Source organism: Salmo trutta, chromosome 18, assembly GCF_901001165.1.
Source record: "Salmo trutta chromosome 18, fSalTru1.1, whole genome shotgun sequence".
Lineage (NCBI taxonomy): Eukaryota > Metazoa > Chordata > Actinopteri > Salmoniformes > Salmonidae > Salmo > Salmo trutta.
This window is the reverse complement of record NC_042974.1, coordinates 18,855,785-18,869,719: the sequence shown is the minus strand read 5'-3', so window position 1 is coordinate 18,869,719 and position 13,935 is coordinate 18,855,785. Positions and strand designations below refer to the sequence as shown.

The 13,935-nt window shown below is 42.0% G+C and overlaps 2 protein-coding genes across 3 annotated transcripts; one reads left to right on the top strand and one right to left on the bottom strand.

The window, feature by feature from the left end:
• Positions 1 to 379: 379 nt before the first annotated feature.
• On the bottom strand, positions 380 to 10,180 carry LOC115152936 (glucose-induced degradation protein 4 homolog). Its single transcript, XM_029697874.1, has 6 exons — positions 9,820 to 10,180; positions 7,145 to 7,204; positions 4,226 to 4,333; positions 2,558 to 2,659; positions 2,098 to 2,228; positions 380 to 1,737 (listed from the first exon to the last, which is right to left on the bottom strand). Exons 1-6 carry the CDS (start codon positions 10,006 to 10,008, stop codon positions 1,674 to 1,676), a joined length of 654 nt encoding a protein of 217 aa, XP_029553734.1. The 5' UTR covers positions 10,009 to 10,180; the 3' UTR covers positions 380 to 1,673.
• Positions 10,181 to 10,413: 233 nt separating this feature from the next.
• On the top strand, positions 10,414 to 13,866 carry atpaf2 (ATP synthase mitochondrial F1 complex assembly factor 2). 2 transcript variants are annotated; one of them, XM_029697873.1, is made up of 8 exons: positions 10,414 to 10,812; positions 10,925 to 10,969; positions 11,082 to 11,230; positions 11,406 to 11,503; positions 11,663 to 11,743; positions 11,926 to 12,038; positions 12,256 to 12,371; positions 12,514 to 13,866. In XM_029697873.1, the coding sequence occupies exons 1-8, from the start codon at positions 10,674 to 10,676 to the stop codon at positions 12,649 to 12,651; spliced, it is 879 nt and encodes a 292-aa protein (XP_029553733.1). In that variant the 5' UTR covers positions 10,414 to 10,673; the 3' UTR covers positions 12,652 to 13,866. The 2 variants fall into 2 exon arrangements, with proteins under 2 accessions (XP_029553733.1, XP_029553732.1); XM_029697872.1 differs by having other exon boundaries at positions 10,426 to 10,812; positions 11,079 to 11,230.
• The last annotated feature ends 69 nt before the right edge of the window (positions 13,867 to 13,935 follow it).

The following is a 13,935-nucleotide window of genomic DNA, read 5'->3' as shown; positions in this document are numbered from 1 at the left end:
GTCAGATCAGATCGATGCAGAAATAGAGCTCAGTTTTCTTTATTTTTCAGGCGTCACTAGTCGAAGCGTCCTGGGGTAAGGAATCCTTTTTTTCGTTATGACCCAGAATACCTTGTTGTAAACTATTGACACAACATTGTGTATCAGATAGGTATGACCACTAGAGGGCAGTGGCTTGTAAGTAGGAACCAAGAACTGCACACATTTTTTCCGCTGTGCATTCTTGACCTTGATGTGGCTCAGAATTTACATACAGATAGAATATTTATTTAGTTCATTGTAGGTGTTTGTATGAAGAAATATAAAGAGCAGAACCCATTGCTAGTATGTCATTGCAGTACAGTTAATACAACAGTCATTTTTCAAGAAAAAGACAAGGCATTTTGATATGATTTACTCCATTCCTCATAGCCACAACCAGTCAGGTCACACCAATCTACTTTCAGTCCACACACACACACACACACATTTTGATAAGCTTTAAAAAGATGGCACCATTCCATGGACAGGGACTGCTTTAAAAGGCAATTAGACACAATATTTCCTTTAATGAGAAAGAGACACGTTTAATACTATCATGATAGAATAAATCTGGTTTCTGAAAACAAGAGTTGTATGGTTGATGTCAGAGTTGTACTGTTAAATAATGTTGCATAGTTAACGATGAGGGGGCATGGACTTTATGATTTTTTTTTGTCAGTGAAAAGTAAAATGCTGCCGACTGCATGGGGCTAAGAGCATGATTCCATGTCAAATCCAACCAGGATCTACGTGTTGCGTTACATTATGTATGTACACTGGGTTAGCAGTGTTGCACTGGAGTTAAACACAATGTGTGGCAAATAACACCAGCAATAGAAGCATCCATGAATGTCACCTCGTTAGTCAGAGACCTCCAGGCACTCATTACTCTGTCTTCTGAAGCTTTAGAATGGGTAGCTGAAGAGGTAACTTGCAAAATCTCTTCGCAGGCAATCAGAGAAGTTAGCTGAGCTTTCCAATAAAATAATAACACTGTCATTCCATGAGCTATAAAGTCTTTAAAGCTCCAATCCAAAAGATGCCTGACCTGTAGTTCAAAGGTCAGGAAACTCTATTCCAAATGCTGACATTCAGCTTCAAAATTGACCCAGCATATGATAAGAGTAAACTTGTAGAAGAATCCTTGTCCAATATCTGTTCAGCTCAGCTGTGATTGGATAACAGCAGACAAGTCCCCAAGAGGGAATCTTCAGCTGTATGTATAGTGTCCAAAGATAAGTGCTGTAGTAATGGAGTCCAGGACTCGACCTCAAAGCAGCAGAGTGAAAGAAAAGAAAATATTTTAAACCAGACATTAAAACAAATTCAGAAATTATAAAGCATCACACTGCTGCAGCTGTCTGCCCCAATCTTACGACTGAAGTTCGTGCCTGCCCTGGGGCAGAGCAGTCCTTTCCCTCAGTCTTCTGCATCCATCTTTCCATCCCTTAATCTGTGAAAGCTCCAGCCTGAAAGACCTCCTTCCATCTGTCCATCAATAAATCCATAATTTCCTTTACTTCATCCTCAGACGTCCTCTTGGTAATCGTAACAACAGTTTCCATGTTCCCTTCTCCCCAGTCCTTCCCCAGCCTCAGTAGCTTCTGCAGGCCTTACAGTCCTTCTGAGCCAACAGAGCCACAATTCCTGGGTCACCGGAACTCATAGATGGCTGCACTATGTTCTGGAACATGGGTGAGGTTCAGAGACTGGTACCTGTGAAGGAGATAGACAATGCTAGTTAGTGTGGAAAGTCAAGAGAGGAGAGATGCATTGGCCTGTCCCAAATCAACCTCTAGTCCTTGCCTCATATCTTACAGAGAACAGTGCATTCTGTTTAACTTGACTGAAATAAAAATCACATAACTTCATGCCCCACAGAAACAGGGCATGAACACCATTCTGACCTTGATAACCTGAGGACATCAAATATTTGCAAAACCAGTCTAAATAACAAATAAAATGTTAATTTAGAGAAAATAAATCATCAGAAGTGATGATGCACAGGAATATGTTCTAAGTTATCAGTCATAAAATGTTCATGAATGAACCCGTTGGTATTTAGTGTCCCGTTACCATTCTGAGCTCCTGTGGTAGTAGTACCCCTCAATGGTGGCTGTGGACTTCTGGAAGCAGATATAGTAGAAACCAGCAAAGGAAGCACCGCTGATGTCTTTAATTGTGTGATCAGGGACCAGGAACTGTTCCTGTGGAGGAGGAAAACAACAGTTAGTACATCCTTATAAACAGGGACAGCAGGGTAGCCTAGTGGTTAGAGCGTTGGACTAGTAACCGAAAGGTTGCAAGTTCAAATCCCCGAGCTGACAAAGTACAAATCTGTCGTTCTGCCCCTGGCAGTTAACCCACTGTTCCTAGGCCGTCATTGAAAATAAGAATTTGTTCTTAACTGACTTGCCTAGTTAAGTATATATATTTTTTTAAACAGTATACAGAGGAAATGTTTCCAAACTTCATTTGCTTGTTGTTTTCCTTGGTCAGGGAGGAAAAGGTGACATGCAGTCAGGTTTAAGCTTACCTTCCACCTCATGAAAATGTAGTCAGAGTTCTTCAGCTCATCGTAGTCAAACTCATCCGAGTTGAACGTTTTTGCATACTGGTAGAAGGCTTGGAATTTGCCCTGGAGCCCAAATAGAAAATGGTTAAAACACACCACAAGGGGTCCTTTTGCTGGAACAGTACAATCTGTTAACAATCAGAACTATTGTTGTTGCTTGACAAATCTACTGATTTCAGACTCAGACAGTAAAAGCCAAACCACTCTTCTGTAGCAACCTGATCTCAGAAACACAGAACTAGAATCATGTGTAATTGCGTCAGATGCTGGATAAGGTTCTAGGGGAGATGCATGAGAGGAGATATTAACCAGACTAGTGAAGTCTCCATCCCCATAAAAAGAAACTCTTAGCACGGGCCAGCTTAATCGAATCCTCTCAATTGAAAGCTCCGCCCCCACTTTCAGCACAACCTTCAATCAATCCTGATATAACCAAATAAGCAGTGACTGAAAACCCAGAACAACTGTTGTTTGTCAGCCGTCGCATCCCAGAGTCTTTTGGAAGAAGTTCCAAAACCACTTGTTAAGTAGTCTGTCCATAAGAGATTTTATTTTTTTATTTTTTTTATTTCACCTTTATTTAACCAGGTAGGCAAGTTGAGAACAAGTTCTCATTTACAATTGCGACCTGGCCAAGATAAAGCAAAGCAGTACGACAACATACAAAAACAGAGTTACACATGGAGTAAAACAACATACAATCAATGATGCAGTAGAAAAAAATAAGACTATATACAATGTGAGCAAATGATGTGAGATAAGGGAGGTAAAGGCAAAAAAATGCCATGGTGGCAAAGTAAATAAAGTATGGCAAGAAAAACACTGGAATGGTAGATTTGTAGTTTGAAGAAAGTTAAAAGTTAAAATTTAAATAATATGTTGCAAAGGAGCAAAATAAATAAAATAAATAAATACAGTAGGGGAAGAGGTAGTGGTTTGGGCTAAATTAAAGATGGGCTATGTACAGGTGCAGAGATCTGTGAGCTGCTCTGACAGCTGGTGCTTAAAGCTAGTGAGGGAGATAAGTGTTTCCAGTTTTAGAGATTTTTGTAGTTCGTTCCAGTCATTGGCAGCTGAGAACTGGAAGGAGAGACGACCAAAGGAGGAGTTGGCTTTAGGGGTGACCAGAGAGATATACCTGCTGGAGCGCGTGCTACAGGTGGGTGCTGCTATGGTGACCAGTGAGCGGAGATAAGGGGGGGGTCTTGTAGATGACCTGGAGCCAATGTGTTTGGCGACGATTATGAAGTGAAGGCCAGCCAACGAGAGCATACAGGTCGCAGTGGTGGGTGGTATATGGGGCTTTGGTGACAAAACGGATGGCACTGTGATAGACTGCATCCAGCTTGTTGAGTAGGGTATTGGAGGCTATTTTGTAAATGACATCGCCGAAGTCGAGGATTGGTAGGATGGTCAGTTTTACGAGGGTATGTTTGGCAGCATGAGTGAGATGAATAGCAACCCAACATCATTCATGGGGGGGTGGGGGGGGCAGGGGTGATGCCCCCACATTCTCACCAGACAAGATTAGCCTACTTCATTTGGATCTGAGGTCTAAAGCAGAGCAACGTTGGTGGAATCACGTTTTATTTTTATTAGGCTAAATTAAAGATCACATCTTCGATTTACCCAGTGCTTGCGATCCACATCCTCATCTGCATCCCACTTCCTGGTTAGAAATGGACGCTTCCTGCTGATGATCTCCCCAGCAAAGAACGTAGTCAGAGTGGGGTACTCCTATGGAAGAAAATCACAACAGAGAAAGAGAAACAAGTTATAGGCTGGGAATCAAATCAAACCAAATTTTATTTGTCACAAGTGAAATGCTTACTTTACAAGTCATTAATCAATAATGCCTTTCAAGAAATAGAGTTAATATTTTCTTACCTAAATAAACTACAGTAAAATATTAAAATAAACAATAACACGGCTTTAAACAGGGGGTACCGGTACCAAGTCAATGTGTGGAGGTACAGGTTAGTTGAAGAAATGTTTACATGTACAGTTGAAGTCGAAAGTTTACATACAACTTTGCCAAATACATTTAAACTCAGTTTCACAATTCCTGACATTTAATCCTAGTAAAACTTCCCTGTCTTACATCCGTTAAGATCACCACTTTATTTTAAGAATGTGAAATGTCAGAATAATAACAGAGAATATTATTTATTTCATCACATTCCCAGTGGGTCAGAAGTTGACATACACTCAATTAGTATTTGGTAGCATTGCCTTTAAATTGTTTAACTTGGGTCAAACGTGTCAGGTAGCCTTCCACAAGCTTCCCACAGTAAGTTGGGTGAATTTTGGCACATTCCTCCTGACAGAGCTGGTGTAACTGAGTCAGGTTTGTAGGCCTCCTGCTCACATACATTTTTTCAGTTCTGCCCACAAATTTTCCATAGGATTGAGGTCAGGGCTTTGTGATGGCCACTCCAATACCTTCACTTTGTTGTCCTTAAGCCATTTTGCCACAACGTTGGAAGTATGCTCATTGTCTATTTGGAAGACCCATTTGCGACCAAGCTTTAACTTCCTGACTGATGTCTTGAGATGTTGCTTCAATATATCCACATCATTTTCCTACCTCATGATGCCATCTATTTTGTGAAGTGCACCAGTACCTCCTGCAGCAAAGAACCCCCACAACATGATGCTGCCACCCACGTACTTCACGTTTGGGATGGTGTTCTTCGGCTTGCAAGCCTCCGCCTTTTTCCTCCAAACATAACAATTGTCATTATGGCCAAACAGTTGTATTTTTGTTTCATCAGACCAGAGGACATTTCTCCAAAAAGTACGATCTTTGTCCCCATGTGCAGTTGCAAACCATAGTCTGTTTATTTTAATGGCAGTTTTGGAGCAGTGGCTTCTTCCTTGCTGAGCAGCCTTTCAGGTTATGTCAATATAGGACTCGTTTTACTATGGATATAGATACTTTTGTACCCGTTTCCTCCAGCATCTTCACATGGTCCTTTGCTGTTGTTCTGGGATTGATTTGCACTTTTCGCATAAAAGTACGTTCATCTCTAGGAGACAGAACGCAACTCCTTCCTGAGTGGTATGACAGCTACATGGTCCCATGGTGTTTATACTTGCGTACTATTGTTTGTACAGATGAACAAGGTACATTCAGGCATTTGGAAATTTCTCCCAAGGATGAACCAGACTTGTGGAGGTCTACAATTTATTTTCTGAGGTCTTGGCTGATTAATTTTGATTTCCCCATGATGTCAACCAAAGAGGCACTGAGTTTGAAGGTAGGCCTTGAAATACATCCACAGCTACACCTCCAATTGACTCAAATGATGTCAATTAGCCTATCAGAAGCGTCTAAAGCCATGACATCATTTTCTGGAGTTTTCCAAGCTGTTTAAAGTCACAGTCAACTTAGTGTATGTAAACTTCTGACCCACTGGAATTGTGATACAGTGAATTATAAGTGAAATAATCTGTCTGTAAACAATTGACTTGTGTCTTGCACAAAGTAGATGTCCTAACCGACTTGCCAAAAGTATAGTTTGTTAACAAGAAATGTGTGGAGTGGTTGAAAAACGAGTATTAATGATTCCAACCTAAGTGCATCTAAACTACCGACTTCAACTGTAGGTAGGGGAAGTGACTATGCATAGATAATAAACAGCGAGTAGCAGCAGTGTAAAAACAAAGAGAGAACAGTCTATGACTTGGGTGACTGGAGTCTTTGACAATTTTTTTGGCCTTCCTCTGACACCGCCTAGTATATAAGTCTGGAATGGCAGGAAGCTAGGCCCCAGCGATGTACTGGGCCGTACGCATTACCCTCTGCAGCGCCTTAAGGTCGGATGCCGAGCAGTTGCCATACCAGGCGGTGATGCAACTGTTCAGGATACTCTCGATGGTGCAGCCGTAGAACTTTGAGGATCTGGGGACCCATGCCAAATCTTTTCAATCTCCTGAGGGGGAATAGGTTTTGTCATGTCCTTTTCACGACTGTCTTGGTGTGTTTGGACCATGATAGTTTGTAGGTGATGTGGACACCAAGGAACTTGAAATTCAAAGAGAAAGGGGGCATGTTCAGCTCTCCTTTTCCTGTAGTCCACGATCAGCTCCTTTGTCTTGCTCACATTGAGGGAGAGGTTGTTGTCCTGGCACCACACTGCCAAGTCTCTGACCCCCTCCCTATAGGCTGTCTCATCATTGTCGGTGATCAGGCCAACACAACCATTGTTGTGTTGTCAGCAAACTTAATGATTGTGTTGGAGTCGGGAGTACAGGAGGGGACTAAGCACGCACCCCTGAGGGGCCCCAGGGTTGAGGATCAGCGTAGCAGATGTGTTGTTGCCTACCCTTACCACCTGGGGGTGGCCCATAAGGAAGTCCAGGATCTAGTTGCAGAGGGAGGTGTTTAGTCCCAGGGTCCTTAGCTTAGTGATGAGCTTTGTGGGCACTACTGTGTTGAATGCTGAGCTGTAGTCAATGAACAGCAATCAGAAACATGATGAAAATAAAAGCATGAGATTCAACCTCTATTTAACCTCTTTTCAGTATCACGTAATTCATTCTCACCTCTGTCAACCCTTTGATCTTCAAGTACCCACACAAGTATGAGGCTTCCATGGTCACATGCTGAAAGAAACAACACTTCATTGTGAATAAAAAGGCTGGACATACAGAAAGTAAGATCAATGAAAAGCTGATTTCTGCTGGAGTCTCGGGACTGATAGGAGAGCTGGTAATGAAAATGTTAACCCGATCACATGTCACTTCCATTAATGATATGGTCATCCTAAAGCTAGGTTTAATTAAGCAATAAGGCCTGAGGGGGTGTGGTATATGGCCAATATGCCACGGCTAAGGGCTGTTCTTAAGCACGACAACGAAGCGTGCCTGGAGACAGCCCTTGGCCATGGTATATTAGCCATATCACAAACCCCTGAGGTGCCTTATTGCTATTATAAACTGGTTACCAACGTAATTAGATGAGTAAAAATATAAATTGTTGTGGTATACGGTCTGATATACAACAGCTGTCAGCCAATCAGCATTTATAATGGCTGTTAGAGCATCCCTGACAAAATGTAAGATGACACTGGCAGTAGGGCTGAGCAATATGGCCAAAATATCATATCAAAGTATTTTCCAAATTTGATGGTATGACGGTATTTAACGTTTTTGAAAAAAAGTTTATTTTGCTTTGAGTAGTGCGTGACCCTACATGGCAACACATTCAATGGGTCTTTCTTCATTCTGATTGTTTTATACTGTTCAATTCAACCAAAAATAATTTCCATCAATTTCTGCATTCATTTGAGACAATTTCCACACTTTCACATAGGGCTGCATGATATGGGCAAAAAAATTAGGCCTTATTTTTAACCAAATGTGATTTGACTGCCGATTTAGATCAAAACACTTGGGTAACTGTTGGAATCATGGAAATAGAATGATTATTATAATTACACTACTGTTCAAAAGTTTGGGGTCACTTAGACATGTCCTTGTCTATGAAAGAAAAGTACAAATGTTGCACATTAAAACAACATCAAATTATCAGAAATACAGTGTAGACATTGTTAATGTTGTAAATGACTAATGTAGCTGGAAACGGCAGATTTTTGATGCAATATCTACATACGCGTACAGAGGCCCATTATCAGCAACCATCACTCCTGTGTTCCAATGGCACGTTGTGTTAGCTAATCCAAGTTTAACATTTTAAAAGGTAAATTGATCATTAGAAAAACCTTTTGCAATTATGTTAGCACAGCTGAAAACTGTTGTCCTCATTAAAGAAGCAATAAAACTGGCCTTCTTTAGACTAGTTGAGTATCTGGAGCATCAGCATTGGTGGGTTCGATTACCAGCTGAAAATGTCCAGAAACTAAAACACTTTCTTCTGAAACTCATCAGTCTATTCTTGTTCTGAGAAATGAAGGCTATTATTTGCGAGAAATTGCCAAGAAACTGAAGATCTCGTACAACGCTGTGTACTACTCCCTTCACAGAACAGCGCAAACTGGCTCTAACCAGAATAGAAAGAGTGGGAGGCCCCAGTGCACAACTGAGCAAGAGGACAAGTACATTAGAGTGTCTAGTTTGAGAAACAGAAGCCTCACAAGTGGCAGCTTCATTACATTTACATTTTAGTCATTTAGCAGACGCTCTTATCCAAGAGCGACTTACAGTAGTTAAATAGTACCTGCAAAACACCAGTCTAACGTCAACAGTGAAGAGGCAACTCCAGGATGCTGGCCTTATAGGCAGAGTTTCTCTGTCCAGTGTCGGTGTTCTTTTGCCCATCTTAATCTTTTATTGGCCAGTCTGAGATATGGCTTTTTCTTTGCCTAGATGGCCAGCATCCCGGAGTCGCCTCTTCACTGTTAACGTTAGACTGGTGTTTTGCAAATACTTTTTAGCTATTAGCATTAGCTGCTGACACGATTTAGCTAAAACTTGCTAAGAAAATACAAACTAATATCGTAATTATAGCACGCACGAAAGAAAGTGGCAACAACATTGTTGTCAACAACATTGCTGCATGTGCTGCATTGACCATGCAGACCAAACAAGTATCGTGGTCAAGCAACAAATGCTTGAGTGACAGGGGGCGGGACTAGGTCTGTGTGGAAAGCAACATGGAGAGAGCAGAGATGACTCAAGTAGCGGAGTAAACTTTACTAATATATATAAATAAATGGACGTTACAATACTTATCACATTTAACAAACCAAACATTCAAATGTCGTTATACAAGGTAAAGTAAAAACCCAAACCGGTCCGTGCATCAATACCGGCATATAGTAAAATACGGAATACCGCCGAGCATAACCCGTGTTGGGGAGTAACGTTAGTGAACGACATGTAATTCAACTAGTAACGTTAATTTAACTACATTTTGCATTAGCTTGGTGGTAGTTTAACTAAATTCAAATATATGTAGTGCTTTCAGTAGTTAATTACTTTTTGCCGTAAAGTGGTGTAACTTACTACTGGAACACTTGACAAACATAGGTACAGGTAAGCGTTTTCAGAATTGACATTTTTACAATAATGGATGGATGGCGTCTCAATGTTGTTGCTAGTAAATCCAGCGAATAGTCATCAAAACTCGATAAAAGAGAACGGAGTTGAGGGTTCCTCAGGTAATTTTCTGGAAGCTGTCAATCATTACGTGTTATGACATGTCAGCAAAATGACTCGTCAGCTGACTGGCAAATTAAAGTTTCATAAATCGAACTTGCCTGCAAAACAACCTCGACATCGTAGGAGTTGCCTTTGCTCTTCTGGTGTCCTCGGAACTTGGAGCCGCTGTACAGAAGCGAGGCGACAACCCCGGGCTGGTGGGTGTTGATCGGGGGAGCCGGGATAAGCGAGGCCGAGGATGTGAAGGCCATGGGGGTGTTACGGATGTATCCAGCGGGGACAGGCATGATTCGGGTACCGCGGGGAGGACACCGACCGCAGTCAGTGGCCGTCCGGGCGATAGACGTGGGAAGGGGGTACGGAGAGCACGAATGAGGCGGCTCACCTACATCCAAATGCCTCCAAATTTGTAAGCACTTCAGTCACCAGCAGGCTCGAGTAAAGTAAGCGGACTTTGACGCAGGTGCCGTAAGGCAGCAGCATCCTCCTCTCTCATTAGCTGAGGAATTTCAGTGATCTAAAACCTCGCTGCTGACTGGCTTATTTAGCGCAATGCTGTCTGGGAAGTGAGAGGATGTAGTTCTTTCCGCTCTGGCACTGTTACATTCTGGTTGATTTTGTAACCACTATGGAACTACGTTTCCCATGTATCTGGGAATTCTGTCGAATCTGCGGTCTGTCAAACACGGAAGGTCACGCTCATGTAGAGATGCGAAGCATTGCAGCGAGAGGTGTGTGGAAATACAATCGTATTTCTCCAAATGGTTAGTTTTAGATCAGTCAACCTTCAACTACTCTTCGGTCGTTTCTTATAGTGACCGCAATGTTTCCTACATTTTGAATAGCGACACTGTCCGCCATTCATAATTCCTGCTCGCTAACGTTAATGCAAGTTTTGAACCACACTTGAATTGGGAAACTTGTTTGTTAATAACTCTCTGTCACTGACACGATGCTGAGGAATCTTCTGAGATTGCACAGTCGTGTGGGGCATGCCCTCTCTCCCCCCATTGTCTGCCCAAGAAGTCAAGCTCTCAAGCTGCCGCTCCCTCTACTCTCTGTGAACTCAAAATATTACTCCATTATCACAGGTAAGAGGTGCACCATTTTATCACCTTTTTTCATCATCAAATATCTGGCTATATGCATCATGAAGGTTGCACAGTTCTTGACATGTTGACTTTGTTATGCTGTCATCAACAGAAAGAAAGAAATTCTACGATGATGTCAGCATATCCCACGGAGAGGGTGAGTACTGGACCGGGCGAGGGAGATACTTTCTCTCTTGATTGAAATAAGTCTCTGAGTGGTAAGAATTCCAAGAACTCACTGCAACATTACCTTGATTCTTGGTCAGCAGGTGGCATGTTTGAGATCAATCTGGACCAACGGAAACTGAAGACACCAGGAGGAAAGCTGTTCACAGCCCCCAACGAAGCCTTAGCCATTGCCGTGGCGAATGAGTGGGATACTCAGAAAGACACGCTCAAGTTTTACAGCATGCATATGGTATGACCTTTTACCTTAGTTCTTTTGTTTGATCCTTCATGTTTGCTGTATCTGGAATGACACACTGTACCCCAAACAGGGCACTACTTTCGTTAGATCTTTTGACTTGGGCACTGATTTAAAACTAATGGGGAAAAAGGGTGCCATTTGAGATTTGTTCTCTCTTCTACTTCAGACCACTCTCTGCAACACAGCCCTTGATAACCCTACATTCCGCAGCAAGGACCAAATAATCACTGCTGCCCTCAAGTATCTGGAGACTGACACTATTTGGTACGCAGAGGTCTTCGTAGTAGCATAGGGTTTTAGTTTCTGGTGAAGAAAAGTAACCTGCCTAACAGGACCAATATGATACACAGGTTCTCTCCATCAGATCATTAATGTGTGTGATTTTGTATGAATTATAACTCTGATTATGTTGTCTCCTTGTAGTTACAGAGTTGAGGAGCCTCCATCTTTAGTGGAGCTTCAGAATAATGAATGGGATCCTGTGCTGAACTGGATTGAGGAGAGGTTAGTTTCACTTTAACATGATCATTGACATGATCATTGACTCATTTGCTGTGGGTTACCTTACTAGAAGTTCACTGGACATGTCTACTTATTTGCATGTCATCTTCAGCAAGGAGCAAAGGAGGAAAACAGATTTGTAGCACTGTCTTGAGAGTACTTGAATTAATGTTTTCCTCTTGCAGGTACAATGTAGTCATTGGCTCTTCTACCAATATATTGGGGCCAGAGATCCCACAGGCAACGATGGATACTTTTCGCCAGCACCTGGGTTCCTATAACTTCTGGTCCCTGACAGGTAAAAACAACTAAAAGCGTAATTAGAGATACTCCCATGCACTTGTGCAAATTCTGAACTGTGTGGGTTCTAAAGGAATCAGCCTCTTGCCTAGACCAATGGAGAGAGAATCCTCAGAAGTTGCACCGCTGTTCATGATCACATCATATTGCTGAGTCTCAGTTAAATAGAGAGTACACGACTGCACTAATACTATTTGCGTGTCCTCTGTGTATAGGACTGGAGTATGTGATCACCCAGCTGAAGTCTGTGGTGCTGGCATTTGCATTGATTGACAAACACGTTACAGTGGAGCAGGCTGTGCTGCTGTCACGACTAGAGGAGGAGTTCCAGGTATGAACTCGCCACAGAATCAATGCATATACAGAGATTAGAAAAGCATCTTGGCAATGTATTCAATCTCCCTGTCAGTTTCTGTCTCTTCCTCTCTTACTAACGATTTATTTTCCCCTCACTCTCTTTCCCTTCTCCACAGATTGGGCATTGGGGAAACGTAGAGTGGGCTCATGATGTTGACCTGTATGAGCTGAGAGCACGTACAGCAGCAGGGGCTCTGTTTGTTCATTTCTCCTCTGAGAGTTCAACGGTCAAACGCAAACTCATGCAAGACTAAGGAGGCGCTTCCCTGAGTCAAACATACAAGCTCAGGCAGCACTCTAAGAGCAAAGACAATAAAGGCAGTGTACTGGCCTCTGACTGGGAAGAAATCCCAACTCCTTAGGACTTAAATTTATCTCTGGTGTTGTCCTTGGCAGAACAAAACACATATTTTATCTGCCCAGGTCCGTGACATCATCTGCAGTTTATAAAATGTCCTGTGATGATTCATTTCAGTAAAGAGGAACCGTCTCCTCTGCCACTCCTTCCCTATGAAGTACAGCCAAGTATGATGATCATCTCTTCTACATGTGTTTTGAATCACTAACCAGGTTTCCATCCAACCTTTTTATGGGAGTAAAGTACATGTGTGATAAAAATATCATGGCAGGCTTGATGGAAACAGAACATTTGTCTGCAAACTTTACAAATGTCGACAAAACACAATTTGATAGACAAGTTGGGATCTTTTTGTATTGGTCAAATTAATTACATGAGAAACGTTGGTGGCATTATTTTAACTATTGATATATTAACCATCATATCGATCGGCTGATAACGTGTGGTTCTCCCACTATGACTAGTCTGGAAAGCATTCACAGTTTGGGAACCACTGTATTGGGCTACAGATTAAATAAAGTGTAAGGTGATCAACTCAATTTATGCCCCTTTCCATTAAAAATAGAGGGTCTTATTCTGGTGACACGATCATCGATGCTTGGCTGCTGTTTGACACAAAATAATCTCGTTATGTACAATGGCCTACCCGCACGGGCTGTTTGCTACAGCGTACGTGCCAATACCAGAGTGGGCACACTCGCTATATAACGCACATTGTTTTGTGAGAAAACCATCAGTAGAGTTGAAAATGCGATTGAAACCCATTTAACTTGTTTTTGTTATTCGGTTGGCGCGTTACGTCATCACGCATCTACGTCATTGATGGAACCACATCTCTTGGTGGGAAAATGCGCATTTTGTTCTTATGCAGATTTTTGAATATTCGCATGAAAATCTGTCCCCAGTTGGATGGAAACCTAGCTAGTATCTCAGTCATCAGTGACTTTTGGGAACATCGGATGTTTTTATGGAAACAGTAAGTGTTACCCTCTGTCTGTTTCAGCCCAGACGTCTCACCCACTCCCACTGTATTTATTATGTGGTGACTAGCTTGTACAAAGTACACTCTTTTGCTTCAGTAGAAATTGAATAAATCTATCAATGGGTCAAACTGACTAAAGTATGTTTGTTACATGCACAGCAGGGACATACATCACCAGCTGTTTTGTCTAACTTTGCT